This window comes from Zootoca vivipara, chromosome 9 (assembly GCF_963506605.1).
Source record: "Zootoca vivipara chromosome 9, rZooViv1.1, whole genome shotgun sequence".
Lineage (NCBI taxonomy): Eukaryota > Metazoa > Chordata > Lepidosauria > Squamata > Lacertidae > Zootoca > Zootoca vivipara.
This window is the reverse complement of record NC_083284.1, coordinates 25,615,314-25,634,928: the sequence shown is the minus strand read 5'-3', so window position 1 is coordinate 25,634,928 and position 19,615 is coordinate 25,615,314. Positions and strand designations below refer to the sequence as shown.

Here is a 19,615-nt window from a genome sequence, read left to right as displayed (position 1 = left end):
CCCCCTTTAGACAAAGCCTGTAGCTGTGGTGCGTGGATTACCATCCCTGTTGATCAGCTGTTTGCCCCTTCGTTTTCTGTCACTGATCACAATACAAAATGAAATGTCGGAAGCCAAACATCAAAGCCTCAGAGAAAGAGAAACTCGGTCCGTTTGTGACCTTAGAAAGAATTGTGCAATAATGCTTGCTTCTTGTCATGGCACAGAGCAGAATGGGGAAGTTTGCTATTTGATGCCCCCCCCCATACCATGGCAATTCCTCAATTAGGTCCAAACATGTTAAAAGCTGGAGAAATTTGCTCTAGAGCTTAAAGTGAGCATCATTACTTGTTCCTCTCTGAGCATATTCATACTGTTAGCAGACATAACTTTCTCAAAGCAATTCAATCACGCACGCACGCACACACACACCTTGGCTCTTTATCTAGTCCTCAGGGCTCTCCCCAGGCCATACCCCCCTCTCCCTAACTTGTCTGCTCTACTGCCACCTCCCGTTTTGGCTGCAATGTGTCCATGAATAGTAATGATGTCGTTTGCTTGTCTGGAAGGGGAGATACATGGGTAGAAGAAAGTTTTGAGAGTCTGGACTGCAGCTACTGTACAAAAGAAAGGGGACGCGGGTGGCACTGTGGTCTAAACCACCAAGCCTCATGAGCTTGCTGATTGTAAGGTCAGCAGTTCAAATCCGTGCAACAGGGTGAGCTCCCGTTGCTCTAGCCCAGCTCCTGTCAACCTAGCAGTTCAAAAGCACGTCAGCGCAAGTAGATAAACAGGTACCACTGCAGTGGGAAGGTAAGCTCTGGCTTCCATCACGGTGTTCTGTTGCACCAGAAGTGGTTTAGTCATGCTGGCCACATGACCCGGAAAGCTGTCTGTGGACAAATGCCAGCTCCCTCGGCCTGAAAGCCGAGTTGAGTGCCGCACCTCATAGTCAAATTCAACTGGACATAACCATCCAGGGGTCCTTTACCTTTACCTTACAAAAGAAAAAGTCACATCTGTTGCCCCACACCCACTTTTTGCCTTGCCCCCCCCATCACTGACCCTCAGACTGAAATAGGTTCCACTCTCCTGCCCTTAAAAAAATACTTGGGGTTGTAGTTTGGGGGATTCTGTGCTAAGAATTCTGACCCCACTCCTCACAGAACCCCAGTTCCTAGAGGGGATGATCAACCAGTCACGGCGATGTGTCTTCTGCCATATTTTCATTGCTGGCAGGCTGAGGAACTAGTGCCTGCTGTACATCAATGCAGTCATTCCTCATTTGTTTGCGTGACAGAAATATGTATAATGCTGGCTCCATTCAAGCCAACCCAGTGTTCCTCTAGAGCTTATTTCTGCCTCTTCACGGAATCACTGATGATCTCCAGCCACACATGAGACCGAGGCCTTCACTTGAGAGTGTCAACAGGCCTTCTGTTTCACTTGGCTGAAGTAATCAGATAAACTCAGCGTGAAGGAATAAAACAGAGCCAGGAGCGAGGCTGGCGGTTAAATGGGAGCTAAGCCTGTGTTTTCTAGGCGAGCGCCGAAAGCTTATTGGGAAGATTTTGACTCTGTGGCAGGCAGCTCAGGGCAGCTGCACTCAACCACACAATTGGGCAATTGAACAAGAGAAAAGAATTGTGTCCCCTAATCTTATTTTCATAGGTATGAACAATATTGGAGAGAACTAGATGCTCTCTTTTGACCGATCAAAACACCCACCCACCTAAGAAGCAGTTTTGCTTGCAAAATGTATGAGCCAAAACAAATTTTATTTCTACACTCAAACCAGTAGGTTTATATATATATATATATAAATATATCATTCACAAGCAATAAATGAGTGGTAGCACCTCTAAATTCCCCTTGATTTGAAAAAAATGTCTGAATGAAAATGTCCCAAAACCTCATTGTGAATCAAGGATTAATCTGACTTGGCTTTTCCCATGAGCAGATTTAAGCCCTAGTATTTGTTTTTCCTGCCCGGTTGAATATTTTATTTTAAAATGCCCACGGTGCAATTCAACGCTGGGCTATTACAAATGTTCTGTCTCTGCAAGCCAAATGGAATGGAAACCCCTCTCCTTCCCCAGCATGCTGTTCTGTGGGTTCCCCTGACCCCCCCGTCATTTGGGGGCACAGAAGGGAGGAGGCAGGAAGCATCGTTGTACAAGCAGAGGTTCTTGTGCAGGGGTTCTGCTGATGGGGCATGATGGGTGAATCCTGTCTGCAGTGAGCAACTTGGACTGGCGAACTGTTCAAATTTTTGAAAAGGCCTCATTAGCTTGGACTACAATCTCTGTAAGTAAGTAAGTAAGTAAGTAAGTAAAACCTTTATTGGCATCAAACAAACTCGCATACAAAATAATAACAGATTAAAACTGTCACTGTGGCAAACGCTGTGCCAAGAGAGGGAAGGGAATAATCCGCCATCCGCTTTCACGACAATGGGGCTTCCGGCGACTCAGACGACTGCAGAGTACAACGCCGAGAAAATAGTAAATTAAGATATTGAGCCACCATCTCGGTGAGGACATCAAGCGATAACCATCCTCCTGATATTCACCTAGATTGACTTGATGCCGCGGTTAGGAGTCAGGTGCACAATTCTCTGCAAATGTTATCATGGAACGTGGCAGGGTGGTCTCCAAAGCTATGCCTTCCAGAGTTCTCAAACTTATTAAGGGCTCATGATGTAGTTTGTTTACAAGAAACCTGGTCATTACATCACATCGAATTTGCAGGTTTCAACGCTTACTCTGTTCCGGCAACTAAAAGCCACAAGAAAGGCAGACCTTCAGGTGGATTGTTAACTCTAGTGGCTCCCCATATAAAATGCGAACACATCCTGTCGACAAATGATACCTGTAAACTACTAGTAACAAAGATAGTGCTGGAGAACCAGGAAATGTTACTGATCAACGTGTATATTCCTCCCACTCCCACTGCCACAGTCAAGAACCTTCAATGGAATCTCATTACACATGTGTTCGAGAATCTGGACCTCATCTGCCCTGATTTACCTATCATTCTAACTGGAGACTTTAATGCTCGCCTAGGCCAAGGGTGGGAAGTGTACACAAAAGCCTGGGAGCTCCTGGATATTTCTGTCCTCCCAGATTTCTGTCTTTGGGAACGCAGATCCCTGGATCCAGTAATAAACCAGGCGGGTCTGCGTCTCACCAAGTTGACTACCACCAGGGCCCTGACATGGCTTAATGGGCAAACGGAATGGGAAGGCTCCGGGAACTTCACCCATATCTCCCCGCAGGGGAACAGCGTGGTGGACTATATTATAATACCTGCTGGAATGACGCCATTCGTGGATGAGTTTTACATAGGCGATCCTATGCTCAGTGACCATCTCCCTCTTCACTGCAAGCTTGTCTTTCCATTGAGCAAGACTGTACAGTTAAACAGCCCACTCCCCCAGGAACCAAGACTCCAGCTTCCAAGGATACAAACCAACGAACACACTCTGTCTCTCTTCCAAGGCCTGGTAAAAACCGACCGCGTGACCCAATTGTTTTCAGCAGAGAAAGGTGCTCTTACTCCAGCTGAGGGAATTACTCGGTTCGAGGAATTTATTAACATCTTAATAACAGAACTGTCCCACACGCACTCACATAGGCCTCCTAAGAAAAGGAGCCCAGGTGATTGGACCGACAAAGAGACTTTAGCTATGAAAGCCGAAATCAGGAAACTGTACAGAGAATCCAGAGAATCGGGCAGTTCCCGCCTACCTGACATCTATTTTTCTAGAACTCAACAACTAAGGGAGTCCATCCAGCTCGGCCGGTTAAGACATATCCAGAAAAGCTGGGAAATTTTACTCTCAGCCATACAATCTAGAGATCACAAAAAATTTTGGAAGGCCGTAGCAGATCCCCCACTGCCACAGAATGAGCAGCTAACCTCAATTCCATCGGGCACATGGATAGATCATTTCAAGTCAGTATTTTTCGACAACTGCATCCCACCGGACAGGCAAGATCAGAACACTCTCTCTTTCCTAGATGAGTGGCCTCCAGTATCCATGTCAGAAATCATAAATTTAATTGATCAGATGAAAGTAGGGAAGGCCCCTGGCCCGGACGCCATTCCATCTAAACTGATTAAAACTAAACCGGAGTGGTGGGCTCCGATATTGGCTGATCTGTTCACGTTGGTCGATAGCTCAGGAATTATGCCCAGCTCCTGGCAACAATCCATAATTATCCCTATTTTCAAAAAAGGTGACAAAAAGCTGCCAGCAAATTATCGGCCAATAAGTCTTCTCTCTAACATTGGGAAATTATATGCTAAGCATCTGTTAAACAGATTAACTACCTGGCTCGATGACAATAACATCTTAGGCCCTGAACAGGCTGGGTTCAGACCAGGAAAATCGACCCTACGAAACTGCACGGTGCTGTCTCACCTAGTCGCCAAATCCACACGATTCTATAAAGAACATCTACATGTGGCCTTCCTGGACATTCAAGCGGCATTTGATACCATTGACAGGAGGTTGCTTTGGGCCAAATTGGAGGCTATGGGCTTAGAACCCAGACTTCTTTACCTGATCAAAAAGCTTTATACCAATAACACCTGCTGCATAAAAATCCATTCTGGGAATGAAATCACAACACCAGTCAGTATCAACAGAGGAGTTAAACAGGGCTGCGTACTTGCTCCTACGCTTTTCAATCTTTTTCTCAACGATCTAGCCCCATTACTAAAGCAGGTGGATGCCCACACTCCAAAACTCCAGGCCATAAACATTCCCATCCTCCTGTACGCGGACGATATGGTTTTGCTCTCGCGGACCAGAATAGGTCTAAAGCGTCTGGTAATTGCCTGCATTGAGTACATGGCCAAAATGAACTTATGCTTGAACTTTGAAAAAAGCAAAATCCTGGTGTTTGGTAACTCACGCACGAGTTATAGCTGGGTTTTTGGAGGTAAACCCATCCAGCAGGTCTTTAAATTCAATTATCTAGGAATCACCTATCACCATAGGCTCCTCTGGTCTCCACATCGAGGCGTGGTGGTGAACGCCAGTAAGATATCCACGCAGGCAATTACGCGATTTTTTACAACAAGGGGCAACTCACATATCCCTTCTGCGCTCAAGATCTTCAATGCCAAGACCATTTCACAACTGCTCTACGGCATTCCAATCTGGATCCCGGGGTTCACCCAGACAGTAGAGCAAGTGCAATCAACCTTTCTCTACAAGATTTTCTCTGTTCCAAGATGCGTCCCATATGCAGTTTTATGTCTAGAGGGAGCTCAACACAAGGTGGAATCTGTCGCCTGGGCAAGATTCCTTATATTCTGGCTAAAAATCTGCCTCAACTCTGACAGAGATCCCTTCCTCCAGGTAATGCTTTCGGACACCTTCCTCCCCCCAGGGCTGCAACACTTCAATAGGAAGGTACTGCAACTGGGGCTTTCAATAGAACTCCTCCGCTCAATGTCCTTACAATCTGCCAAAGCCACAGTCATTACTAGGTTGTGGGACATTGAGAGACAGGATCTTATAGCGGCAGCAGGCACAACATGTTCCCCCCTTCTTTTCCACCTCCCGTGGGCTCATGAAACAAAACCTAACTATCTTGACTTCCTACTGAACCCACAGGAAAGAAGGGCATTTTCGTTGGCCAGGTTCAATGCAAATCCATCGAACCTCCTGTGGGGAAGATTCTCGGGCAGGGCGAAGGATGAGAGGATCTGTCCGTGTCATGACCCTCAGGTGGAAAGCCTTCCACATATGGTTTTTCATAGTAAGTAAGTAAGTAAGTAAGTAAGTAAGTAAGTAAGTAAAGGAAGGTACAAATAGGAAGACTTCAAAATCTGGTGGTATTTTATTCCACTTTGGTCTGGCCAATTTAATCAACTCACAATCAGAGTTCATAATAATGACGCTTCCTGACATTAAAAACAAACACTGTTGCCCTTGCTGCTTGGATTTAGATGCACTGCTTCAGATTCCTTTTAGGATGCATCAAAAATATAATACTCAACTGGTACTCTGGTATAATGGTAATACACACTGTTATGAATGTCTGAAACCTTCAACACTTAAGACAACCCTGCAAGTGAGGCCAATATTATGTTCATATTACAAATGTGAATGCTGAGACTGAGAGATAAAGGGTTTCAGACACCCCTCCTCATGTGTTCAAATAACATGTCCCAGGGCTCTATGGTCCAGCCCCATCTCTGGCATGCTCAGTAGATACACCCTGGCTCTACTCTACTCATTTGGCACCCATGAGAAAGGGCCCTGCAAGTGTACCACTCTGTTTACAAAGAGTATAATCACACCAAGTTGTGGTCTCCTATTCCACTCAGGACCCCCTCTTGTGTGGAGGAATTGTACATGCATGTGTCAGCATGTGGACAGAGCCCCACTCTCCCACACTGCATGTGTGGACAGTGATGTGGCAAGAGTACCGGTAGGAATTACCTATGTGGTTGCGTGATCCCTTTATGTTTCATCTGATGACACTTATTGCTATTTATGATTGCCGTTATATTCCACCTATCCTTGAAGGAGCTCAAGGTGTTGTGCACGGTTCCCTCCAGCCCTGGCTTGGGGAAGGGGGTGCTGAGCACTGCTTAGTCGGGTTGCCAGCTTAACTCTCATGCCTGGCCTGCACCACAGCAGGACCTTTGGTGGCTATGACCTGGAGGGGCTCAGCGGTAGGGCTGGGGTGTTGGTGGAGCATCAGATAGCAGGCAAGCTTCCCAATGATCACTGATCCTCACTCTATGCCACTCTATACACACCATTTTGTAACCTATGAAGTTGTAGCCTGTTTTTACTCATACCTGGTATATATTTTTCCATAGGTACCACTCCCAAAAGCAAAGCTCCTTTGCTTGTGGTGCACAACTCACACAAGCTCTTGAAATAGGAAGCCTGTAAGCAGCCATAGAGTTCAGCATCTCTGAGCTTTTGCCCATTACAGGCAGCTACAAGCATGCCTGTGTAGTAGCTATAAGAAGTTGATCCAAAAAAGATTCTTCAAGCAGTGGATGGGCTTCCCAAGCATAACAGTGTATTGTAGGACACAACCCACAAGGGTGTTCTCTGTCAAAGCCTCATTGATAATTTGTTTTTTTTCCAGAGTGTTGTTGAATATTATTAAAATCCAAATTCATAACAAAAGAGAATGGTAATACAATTATAGTCCTCTGGGAGGGGGATCAACCCACCCATAATGCAGTCTACTGTCATAAATTTGTGCTACGGGGGATTTTTAGTTAATCTTTCTGAATTATTTTAATCATGGAGAGGTTCTCGCTTGGATCTTTTCTGTCTTGGCCTCTTGAGAATTGCTTCATATTTTCTGTGCTGGGGACTTGGAACGAGAAGGAAATCACAGCAACTCCCTGAAAATGGTTCTTATTGGCATGGACAATTGATAGTCTTAAAGCTTCTTGGGATCAGAGTGTTCCCCTTACCCCCTTTCCCTCTCTCTCCTGCCTTTATTAAAAAAGAAGAAAAAAAGAGGAGAGCATGGGCCATCACTGATGGAATATTTACCTTCATGAGTATTTTAAAAAGTTAATTACTGCTCGGAGCAAGTTGGTCTGGCTGTCCTGAGCTGTCTTTTATTAGTAGACTCCTTCATTAATTCCCTTCGCTGGATTTGCTGTTAATAGCTGCCTGGTCTCAGGCAGCACAAAGCAGCATCTGTGCCATTGAGCAGAAAAGCGGGAGTCAAGCAAAGGGATTGGGGGTGGGGAGACGCCGTTTACAAATCAACCCTGATTAACATGATGGCCTACTCTAGGGGGGAAACTGCATCCCGCGCCCATCACCAGCTTCGAAAACATCACTTTGGACTATGCCTCTGCTGAGATCAACTGGTGCCATTGAGCCAAGGAAGGAGAACAAAAAGACCTTACTACCCAACCCTTTGCATGTCAGCGGAGGACGTACAGCGTAACTGAATGGAAATGTCACCAGACGTATTGGATGGGGAAATGATTAAAATGAGCAGTAATGGCCCAAGATGTCTGTTGCCGAAAAATGAAAGGTAATAATACTGACCCTAAAAACATTGCTTGGGAGTCAAAAAGAGCCCTGCTCTACTGAATGGGTCTATCGAGGATCTATCAAGTCTTGACATCCTGTTTTCAACAGTAGACACACCAGATGTCTCCAGGAAGCCGGGAGCTTGGTTGCATTGACTTTTAAGGAACTTATATCCACATAATGACTGTATCCAGGGAGCCACCTGCAGATTTGGGTCCCATCATTGGCCCTGGAAGGCACAAACCTGTGGGTACAAACTAGTCTGTAGTCGATGATGAAAATTAATGTTTACACTCATGTAAACTGTGGCCAGTTGTTCTAGGATCAGAGTGGTAGAACGAATGTTTTTGCGTGGGGAAAGGCTAGTATTTCTTTAAAGACCGACACTGTCAGCTGTGACCAGGACCAGAGTCATCATTCCTTAGGCACAGTCATTGGAGTTTTTTGGACTTGTGGGGATTTCTGCAATTTGGGCCATAGAGATGAAAGAACTTGTGAGAAGCTCCTAAGCCTATAACTGTCACTTCCTGCTTCTCTCAATGCAGCTGTAGGAGGAGGGGTTAGATGCAGGTTAGACTTGGTAGGTCTCGTGGGCCAAAACTGATCACAGGAACAGAAAACGGGGCAGAAGAATGAACCGGTACTTAAAGTGGGAAAGGGGATAGTTTTTGTTTTTAGAGAATTGTATTCCCCTCCGCTGAGTATTCCCTGACAAAGTGGTCCCACATACCTGAAATGTACTAGAATCACAATCTGGGAACCACTGCTTCTCATGACACGTGGAGGATTGATCCCTCAATTTATTCAAACTCTAGTTTCTATTTATATAGTATTCGAGGTGGTTTTAGGTATTAAAAATGTCAGTCAACAACCCAAACCCCATAACAAACCAACAGATAATAGCAGGTAAAGAGAACAAGATAAATAATTCTGAACAGGCTCCCAAACAACACTTGTTAATTTGTTGCCAAAAGAAAAAGAAAAAAGGTGAATGTGAGCAATTGGGAAATTTATTGTCTACAAAGAAGTAAAATGTCTGGAACCAAGGTGGGGGAACCTGTGGCCCTCCAGATGTTGTTCAACTTTCAGTCTCATCAGACTCAGATGGCATGCTCTGTGGTCAAGGACGATGGGAGTTGTAGTCCAGCAACATCTGAAGGGCTGCAGGTTTGCTACCCCTGGTCTAGAGAATCCAGGCATTTAAATCACACGATTCCCCTCAAAGAATCCTGAAAGCCGTAGTTCTCCCCTCACAGTACCCTTAACAAATTACAGTTATCAGGGTTCTCTGGGGAAATAAATCATGCGCTTTAAATGTGTTGGAGGTACTTCAAAGTTAAGCATTTTCAAGCACCACTGATTTCAGTAGGAGAGTTTAGCAATCTTCATTCTCATTGAAAGAAATGAGGATGAAAAATATGTACTTTCCCCCCTTACTGTTTTAAAAACTCAAAGCTGAACAATTCAAACAAGCTGGGCTATCTATGGGCTTCTGACATGATAACAATCCTATGCACAAGACAATGTTATTGTAAAATAGAGAAACTAGACAGAGCACCAGACAGTTATACCCCACAATTCCCTCCAAATCCCGCTGTTCTCTTACTGCTACATGTTGCTGATGCAACATTGCACTGGTTCAGGGAAGTGTTAGGGTCTTTCTCAGGGAAGATGACAGAGGCGGCTGAGAGTCTCAGCAGAGCGCTGCTCATTCAGCTCCTGCCTTGCAGATGGACGAGGAGATGATTTCATCATCATAGCTGATTACACCCAGGCAATGTTTAATTCAAAGGGGAATGCAGGTCACCCTGCCACCTCCTCTCTGCCTGTTCTTCGAAATGAATAATTAACACAGTTTCCCTTTTAATTGTTATCCTGGATTCATGCATGCTGAGAAGCAGCAGCGCTGCAAATATTAGTGCACTTACTATTCAGGTGAAGAATGAAGTGCTGTGTAATTCAGAGGATAAGTGAGATTGACATGGCCTTGACATGTTGGTTCTGAGATGAATACTAGAATCCTGCTAGATCAGGGTTGGGCTCTCTCTCTCTCTGTCTCTTCTGCCAGCCCCCAGTCAAGATGTTGACCTGGTAAAAAGAGGTAATTCCAGCAAACTGGTTTTAGGTGTGCAAATTTGAGCATCTCAACATGATTCAGGTGATGTTTAATGAAAGTTTTGTACCATTTTGTTACTGCTTTGTAGTTAGGTTTTTGTTCCAATATCCTGTGTGGTGTATGTGACATTATAAACATTGGGCAGCTGAGATTATATGCCTCCTTAGCACTCTCAGTGAAGTCAGTAGCAGAAATAATCACCTTCCGCTGGGATTTCCCAACTCTGCACTTGCAGAAGTGTATTAGAAATGGACATTTATTTTAAATATAACATTGAGATTCTAATGTGTCATTTCATACACTTTGCATTCCAAATCTAAGCCTTGCCATCCATTGGGGATCATTAATTTTAATCAAAGGAACTAAAAATTAGCGAGGGATTTATTTCAAGTGTTGCAGACACCCCTGAATAAAACCACTGCTAATTCTTTTAGCTTCAGTTGTGAAATCTGTTGCTACACATTGGCCTAGTGCTCCCAGAAAATGATGTGATAGGAATCATTTGTCCTCCAAATTATGGCACTTCATACTTTAGGCTGAGTCTATCGTGAGGTGATGTTCCTCACTCTCCCCAAACATTCAGGCAAGTAGAAAACTATTATGGCACCCAGACTACAAGACTTGAACCTACCTCTCTGTCATCTAGTGCAGGAATTCTTATTGCTTGTATAGCGGGACATTTAGTTGCATGGTGCCCCACCTGAATTGGTATACTGTAGTCAAGACCCAAGTTTACCATCTCGTCTGCTATCTCTAAGTTTGGCTTTGAAATATTTGCATCTTTTATATTACTTCAGGTCACTGCAGCTATATCTTCTGAAAAAATAACCCTGGAGGGCGGCATTCAAGTAAGTTTTACCTAGAGTAGACCCACTGGAATCAATGGGCATGCCTAAGAGTCACATTTAGTTGGCTACCACCCATAGTATATAGATTTAGAGGAGGCCCTGTAGGTTGTTATAGGATCATGCTGGGCAGTAGTCACACAGTTCAAAGTCTCCACAAAAAAACCTCAAGTGGCAGATGGTAAAGGAACGGGTGGCACTGCAGTCTAAACCACTGACCCTCTTGGGCTTGCCGATCAGAAGGTCGGTGGTTCAAATCCCCGCGATAGAGTGACCTCCCATTGCTCTGTCCCAGCTCCTGCCAAACTAGCAGTTCGAAAGCATGCCAGTGCAAGTAGATAAATAGGTACCGCTGCGGCGGAAAGGTAAACGGCGTTTCTGTGCGCTCTGCTTTCTGTCCTGATGTTCCGTTGCACCAGAAGTGGTTTAGTCATGCTGGCTACATGACCCGGAAAGCTGACAAACACCAGCTCCCTTAGCTTGAAAAGCGAGATGAGCGCCACAACCTCATAGTCGCCTTTGACTGGACTTAACCGTCCAGGAGTCCTTTACCTTTACTTACACGTGCATGTATTTGTTCAAATAGCTGGGAGCCCTGCTTGGATCAGGCCCCAACAACATGTCTAAGAATGTTTAAAGTTCTTGTAGAACACACCTACATAATACAAAGCAGTATAAACTCTAGGCAACACACACTAAAACATCAGCTTTTCATCTGTGTCTTGAGACAATTCTGAAAAAAATAGCATCACAAGGAATTTCTTAAACATCCAGTGTAGAAAATCAGTTAAGGATGAGTCTGATCAGAAAAGGTTCCTTCACTTTTTCCCTACACAGAGAGCAAAATAGAATTTTAGCTTTACAGCATTGGCTTAGGAAACTTTAGCAGTTTCTTCCTGCGGATAGAGCTTCAGCAACTGTGACTATTTGGTTAACACTAGTGTTTCTCGGTGCAGACAGAGAATGGTCTTTCTTGGCTGTGGAACAAGATAATCGACATAATCTTCCCAGGAACATGTGAGCTGTCATGTATCATTTTAATCTGTAAAACCCCGGAGCCGAGTGTACCGTCACATGCCGATTTTACTATTCTATGCGAAAGTGACTCTGGGTTCATTGATGGATTGTTTGCTCCCTTTCTAAAACAGTCAAGATGCTGAATGCCCTCGGGTGATAGACAGTGTGCAATGGGAACGAAAGCAAAGCTGATGGCCCAGTTCAAGTTCACCTGACAAAGCTGGAGCAGTCTGCAAGTGAGACTCTAGAAAAGGATTATTCACACTAGCATTATATTTTGTGAATGCATTTTTCTCCCTTCGCAGCTGCAAAGCTTCCCGACCCTGAAGGTTTTACACACCATAATAAAGAGATTTAATTTCTCTCTCTCTTTCTCTCCCCAGTTTTCTACTCTTTACACCTAATTTCTTCTCCGGCTCTGGACTGTGACGGGGCATTTGTATATCCAAACAACGCAGCACACAAACATCACCTAGAAAACAATAGCAGCGCGAAGCAGCAGCACAGAAAATCTCAGCTCCCTGTAAGTTTCAGAAACAAAAGGCAATGGTTTTTGTTCAGCCTAACTTTGTAGTAGGGATCTGTGCGTCGATAAAATATCATATGCATTCAACATTACTCAAAATGCCCCAAATAATCACACGCCTTTTCAAAATGCACTCTACAATATTATTATTTTTAAATGTCGTTGTTTCTTAAACATCTGCTGAAGAAAATCAGTTAAGGATGAGTCTGATAAGAGAAGGTTCCTTCTCTTTCCCCACCCTTACACAGCAATATATATTGCGAGCCCACGCGCTAAACCTTGTCCCTGGAGCCCACCCCCCAGGAATGAGCCATGACAACAATGTATGGGTTTAAAATTAGGCCACAACTTTATTGAATTTCAGATGTAGGAGCCTTGGATTAGGCCTTGGAAGGTATCCCTCTCATACCTGACAGCGGCTGAGGAGGCACAGGGCAGTCAGGCGTTGTGGGAGGCGACTGTAAAGTGTCAACTTACACAGTGTGCCCTCCCACTTCAAAAGCATTACTGGCTCCGACAATGGAGGCAGAGCATAGCCATCATGGCTGGTAGCCACTGATAGACATATGCTCTATGAATTGGTGTTCCAGGAACCTTCAACCCTGCAGCTTTCCCCAGAGGTCTGAGATTAATAAAATGCCCATAGCAGCTGATAATGATGAGCAGCTAATAGTCAATGCTGCTTTGCTGCAAAGAACTTCAAATACAATCCCTGTTGAGGTGTTCCCCAGCAGGAAGAACACAGATTATTTAGCTCCTGAAGGCCCAGCTCCATCACCCTCCATGAGCTTGTGCTAAATGCCTGTATTGTGGTGACCCCGAATGCACAATTTAGAACCCTGTTCATGCATCAATAGCCTCTAATGTGCATCAAGCATCATCAATGGTTTGATCGCAATCTTTAAGATTGATTCATATCATATTGAAATGAGTTGGTCATTACGCATGGTGGGTTTCTCCATATGGCAACGCAGTACTTGTGGGGGCTGCAACATCTTATGATAGATCTTGCTTTATTGTAACATACTGTGTCGTGCCAACCCCAAAAGGTATAACAGCCGTGTGGCAAAATGGGAGTCTAAACTGAACGAATAAATGACAATAGATGGAGTTGAGTGCATAGTGATGCAATCACACAACCATTTATCTGCACAAATTCAACCTGCAAACTGCCAACTCACATTTTGGCAGGCAGCCAGGGTCATGTGAAATGGCCTTTAGACCTGCTCCAAAGAAATCCAAATGACAGGGGTGGCAAAAAACAGATGTCTGGTCTATAGCAGGGATCCCACCATTGTTTTACTTTGGGAAAGCTGCACTGGTAGATACTTTTAAAGAGGAGCGGGGGGAAGTCTAAGCGTACAATCTGCAGGGAGGTTCTCCTGCACCGGTCCTAGTGAAATGAGTGGGTGCTATGCAAGAGCATAGCATTGCTTTTGTGTCATTCCAATTCATAGCACTGGGTTTTGTGCAGGAGAATGCCCCCTAAAGCTGAGCTTTGGGGAGAGGAAGAGCAATCTCTTGATATTATAATATAGTGAATGCTTGGGAAGTGCAATGGCTGTAATTCTGCTTTTTGCTTCTTTCCATTTCTCCAGGTGGTAGCTGACAAAAAGTCCAAGGAGGTCACATCCATGAATTACAGGCTTTGATCTATAAACACAAAAGATTGCTTCATAAGTAGCAAAAAGGAAAAACGCGACAGCTGCTTTTACCCAGGGCAAGCGCTGTTGATGCCTGTGGACAGCACACATACCACAAAACATTCAAAGAGGACGAGTGTCAAACCAGCAGCGGTTTATATCCTATAGCTGTGAGCAAGAGAGCAACCCCCCTCCACCCATTTGCAAGAGCAGTGAACGAAATGGAAACGGTCATTGTAGCAGAACAGCTACTGCATCCATCCCAGCATTGGCGAATAGATCTGCGAGACGGGGGCAGATTTAAAATGCTGTCTGGGAAGTTGGAACAAGAAGAGGTGATGAATGAAGGAAGAGCAGTTTTTGACAATACTGTACAGTATATCTGTTCTGATAGCTGGAGACTTCTCTGCTCTCTACTCCAAAAGGTTTTTTTTATAAAGCTAAACCACCATACAGTTCAGTACAAATGGTTTATATTTCCCCCTAGCTCAGTTTCAGTCACTTTTCTAGAGAATCTTCATTTCAGCCTGTTTTACATATTTTTTAAAAATAAAATAAAATACAAAGCACATAAGAAGCAGCCAACTCGACTGCTATATCATAGCTAGAACATCCAATGCTATAAATTCTCTAGATTTGTGGTCAAAAAGTGACTTGAAATATCTTTTCTCAAAGTCGGTTTTGTTTCTCCACTGAAGGTCTAGTCAATGAAAGGCGTCTGCAGATTTCATTGCATTCTGTGTGCTGATTGTTGAAGAAATAGCAAATCCCTTTCTTCCCAAAGTTTGTCAGGCATGATGCCTCTTTCTGAGAGAGAGAATGGATCTGGGGGTCAGTCAGGTAGATGAGGCCTTTCCCATTACCAGTCACCCAACCTGTCGAAAAGAAAAATGTTGCAGTTACAATACTGCTGTTGAAGTCACCAGGCCACAAGCCTGGGCAATGCGTATGGAGGTCCTGGGCTGCCAAGATAACAAGACCCCTCTGGTCTCAGCCTCTCTGGTGTGGTCCAAAGGAAAGCAGGGCCATACGTTGGGCAACAACTTGGCTGCAGAAGTTGCTGGAAGAAGGCGCCATACAAGGCGCCATCCAACCGCCTTAGGGACTCCACTCCAGATTTGTGTAAGGTTTACTCCTTAGCCTTTCCTTCTCCCAAAGATACCCCACAAGGCAGCAGAGGTTTAGGATCAGTATTTCCTTCTCCTAGATGGGCTACCTTCCCATGTTGAAGAGCCCCATGCCCCTTACTTCCCTCTACACCAGGCATCCCCAAACTTGGCCCTCCAGATGTTTTGGGACTACAATTCCCATCATCCCTGACCACTGGTCCTGTTAGCTAGGGATGATGGGAGTTGTAGTCCCAAAACATCTGGAGGGCTGAGTTTAGGGGTGCCTGCTCTACACCATGTGCAGAAACTGCCTTCTTGACCATTGGACCCCCCTATTGGTCTCATCCGCTCAATCTGCCAGAAAATGTCTTCAAATGCAGGGGAGATTCCTAACTCACTGAGGGTCTGAGACCCAAAGGCAACCCTCACCTGGTTTAGCTGTCCAGTCAAAGCCGTTTCTCAGGGTGTGGCCACAAGGAGTGCCAACTTGGCCCCACAACCATGGGTGCCTGGGGCCATGGATGCCATGCAGCGTGCATGGCCCTGGCACCAAAATTTGTGGGTGCCTGGCCCCTTCATGGGGAATTTTGTGGATGCTCTGGCACCCAGGGCCCCAGGGAGATGGCACCTATGGTGGCCGCTGTTGCATGCTGACAGCTTTTAGGAGTCACAGGTGAGAGCCATAGCTGTCAAGTTTTCCCTTTTCTCGTGTGGAAGTCTATTCTGCATAAGGGAATTTCCCTTTAAAAAAGGGAGAACTTGACAGCTTCCTGAGAGCTGAGTGCAGGGTGGGGATCAAAGGTGGACAAACTACCCCAGGAGCACAACATGTCACTTACCAGAGGTACTAACTACCCCTTCCCTAGCACTCTAAGTTATAATACTGTTTCTAAAAATACACCCTATATGCTTTCCATTTCATTTTCTGCTAATCTGCTGACTACAGAAATTACTTGTTTTAGCACCAGTGTTTAAAAAAAGAGCAGAATAAAAGCAGAAAAAATGCCTTTTTATATTATATTTGCATTTTTATCAGCTGGATAAAGAAAGCATGAGTCTCTCAAGCTATTTTGTGGTGAGGGGAGCTGGTGTGTGCATGTGCATGCTAAATCTTGGTCTCTGTTTTGCTTTGGGGGGGAATCTAGTGGTTTTTTAAAATATATATATAAAGTACTTGTTTATGCCTGCATAATGTATTTGAACAATTTCTATACCACTTTTACATTTCCAAAGAAATCTCTAAGTGGTTTACAACCTTAAAGCATAAAAAAATCACAAAATATCAAAAGAAAATTTTATGAATGAAAACCAAATGCAAAAAGATCCACATTTAAAGCAGCACCTATACCTATAGTCCCTAGACAGAATGAGATGTCTATGATACCTGAGAAAGCTGATTAGGTTTTAAGCCAATACAGTGAACTGCAGAAGTACTGGTAATTTGCTCTCCCCTCCCCCCAGTGACATTTAACATTTTCTTTCTTTCTTTTAAAAACTTCAGCTCTGAATATTCATATCCAAAAGAAGCTTTTGAAACAAAATACAGTAAAAAATTCCTTCCAGTAGCACATTAGAGACCAACTAAGTTTGTCATTGGTATGAGCTTTCGTGTTATCTGAAGAAGTGTGCATGCACACGAAAGCTCATACCAATGACAAACTTAGTTGGTCTGGCGTAGTCAAAACAAAATTTAAAAATTCCTTCCAGTAGCACCTTAGAGACCAACTAAGTTTGTCATTGGTATGAGCTTTCGTGTTATCTGAAGAAGTGTGCATGCACACAAAAGCTCATACCAATGACAAACTTAGTTGGTCTCTAAGGTGCTACTGGAAGGAATTTTTAAATTTTGTTTTGACTACGCCAGACCAACACGGCTACCTACCTGTAACTAAAAGAAGCTTTTATAGGAGTTATTTTTGAAAGGGGGAGGAGCAGCTCAAGACAGTCCAAAAAAATACTGTATTCCATCATTTGACATCTGGCAGTACAAACCTTGTAAATCAACCACCACATCTCTGCCCTGGGAAAACTCATAGCAGAAATGACCATAAGCGAGTCCATATTCTGTGGCTTTGTATTCCAGCTTTACTACTTTGGTGTTGTTGGATAACTTCACAAACTCTCCTAGAATGTAAGGCTCCACACTTACACATCCTTGTATAGACTTTCCTTCTAGTACCTGGGGAACAAAAAGGGGATTGTGATGTGAGCAGCATTTCAGCCCACTGCTTCTGCCTGCTCATTTCACTATCTGAATCCTTTGCAACCTTCTGCTTGCTCCTTACCAAGAGGACCGCCGATGGGATGTAGAAGATTTGGGTTAGGATTTTTTGCTCACGCAGCCTCTTGTTGAATTCTGTCACATAGTACTGGGCAGTCATTTGCCTTTCCACATCACTGAAATGGTGAAGAAGCTCCTTTTCGTCTTTGTACTCCTTGCCAACGTATCTATGAAAAATGTAACACACACTGACAAGAGTAGTAGCAGCGGCAGCAACAACATTATACCGTATCCTGCCTTCCCTCCAAGGAGCACAAGGTTGTGTGCATCAACCTCCCATTCGCCATTTTATTCTCACAAGTCCTAGTGGTAGGACATGTGTATTTAAATGTCCGCCACTGAACATAATGAGATAAGGTGACCACGCCTAACAATAGTTATTCCATAGTCGATCCTACCAAGTCTGATGCAATTTACTACCTGTAGTTAGGACTGCAACTGAAAACTGCAACCAAAAAGTGGTAAGAACAGTTTGACAATGAAATGGACTCCCCCAGAAGATGATGGACTCTCCTTTCTTGGAGGTTTTTAAGCAGAGATTGGATGTCCATCTGTCATGGATGCGTTAGTTGAAATTCCTGCATTGCAGGGGGGTGGACTAGAGGACCCTCAGGGTCCCTTCCAACTCTACAATTATGGGCTGTGGAAAGCTTTGCCTGTTACTATCAAGCAAATACCATCCATACTTTGTTTCAAATGCCTGCTTAAGTTTCTTATATTAACACAAGCCTTTTCTGATGCATAGTTGATTCATACTCCATCAGTTATTTCCCATCCCTGTGCAGAATCTGGGTAGGTATTTTTATGCTGTTTTGTGGATGCACTATGTTCACTGCCTAGACTCCTTATTTATCATGTGGGATCTAAACCTACAAACAATCACATAATTGCCTGGACTGATCAAATTGTCATGCTGGTTTGAGCGATACCTTCCCAGAGTTTCCTCTTGGTGCAGAAAGTGTATCCAAAAAGCATTCCTTTGTCTGCCTTTCTTTGCTACGCTCAAGTAGTCCCCAATATATACAGCGGTTTCCTGCGCAGTCCACAGCCCAGATTTCTTGGAGAATTTCAAAAAGAGGGCAGCTGGAAAAGAAGACAAATGAACTGACAACTTTTTCAGCAAACGGTTGTTCCATACCAGTAGTTAGGAATGAAACAGCAGAGTTAAACTGTTCTCTTGCTAGGATCAATGTTCTTTTCCCAGAGAAATGACACAGAGAAATGACATTTCGCTCACACCTATAGGAAGTTGCATTCATTGCTGCAGTGTGTACTATTACAGTCAGCTTCATCTATAAACAGAAGGTGGGAAAGGCAAGGCAGGATGAATTGCCTTTGGAAGGGCTGCAAATATGTCACCGAGTAACAGAACCGACAGTTAGAACAAAAAGTAATGCATTTTTTTAAAATTGCTAGTGGGGAATGTGAAATTACAACAAAAACATTCAAATGATCCAAATTTGATCAAGGAAATGAAGTGACTCCTCTGTGAGGAAACATTGCAGTTTTGGACTGTTTAGTTTAGAGAAAAGTCAGGCTAACCCAGGGGTGGATAACTGCAGCCCTCTAGATACTCAAACTCCCTGACCATTTCCATGTGGTTGGGGCTGAAGGGAGTTGGAGTCCATCGGCATCTTAGCATATTAACATAGCAAGGCTAAATGGGACTTTCACCCGGGTATGTGCAAATGATTTGAATCCTGTCTTTCTGTTGTGACATGTGAGGTGGGGGGCACCTGCACAGATTATCCCTGGAGGAGGCAAGTGCAGGGCTGTCTTAAGCATATGTGGCGCCGGGGATGCAAAGATCCACCCAGTGCCCCCCCGGTTGCCTAGTCCCAGGTGCGCAGGAGGGCAGAGCCGACTGGCTGCCTCAGCATCTCGCTGGCTCGGTCGCCTCCAAACTTGTGGCGCAGAGCCAGCCGCAGCAGAAGAGCCTGCTGCAGCCTTCCGACCGATGGGGGTGTGTTTTGGAAAACTCTACTTACAGTGCGCCCCTTCATGGATCAATGCCTTGTCGTGGCGAAGGGGCTTGAATAACTCAGAGAAGCTATGAGCTAT

The 19,615-nt window shown here is 44.4% G+C and overlaps 1 protein-coding gene across 4 annotated transcripts in view; it reads right to left on the bottom strand.

Annotated features, from left to right (window-relative positions):
• Positions 1-11,728: 11,728 nt before the first annotated feature.
• The window catches only part of ALPK1 (alpha kinase 1), a 59,353-nt gene continuing 51,466 nt past the window's right edge, over positions 11,729-19,615 (bottom strand). For all 4 annotated transcript variants that reach the window (XM_060278508.1, XM_060278509.1, XM_060278510.1 and 1 more), the window contains 4 exons: positions 18,484-18,637; positions 17,559-17,721; positions 17,266-17,452; positions 11,729-15,039 (listed from right to left, as the gene is read on the bottom strand). In XM_060278508.1, coding sequence (XP_060134491.1) covers positions 14,834-15,039; positions 17,266-17,452; positions 17,559-17,721; positions 18,484-18,637 — 710 coding nt within the window. In that variant the 3' untranslated portion in view covers positions 11,729-14,833. The remainder of the gene's footprint in view (positions 15,040-17,265; positions 17,453-17,558; positions 17,722-18,483; positions 18,638-19,615) is intronic.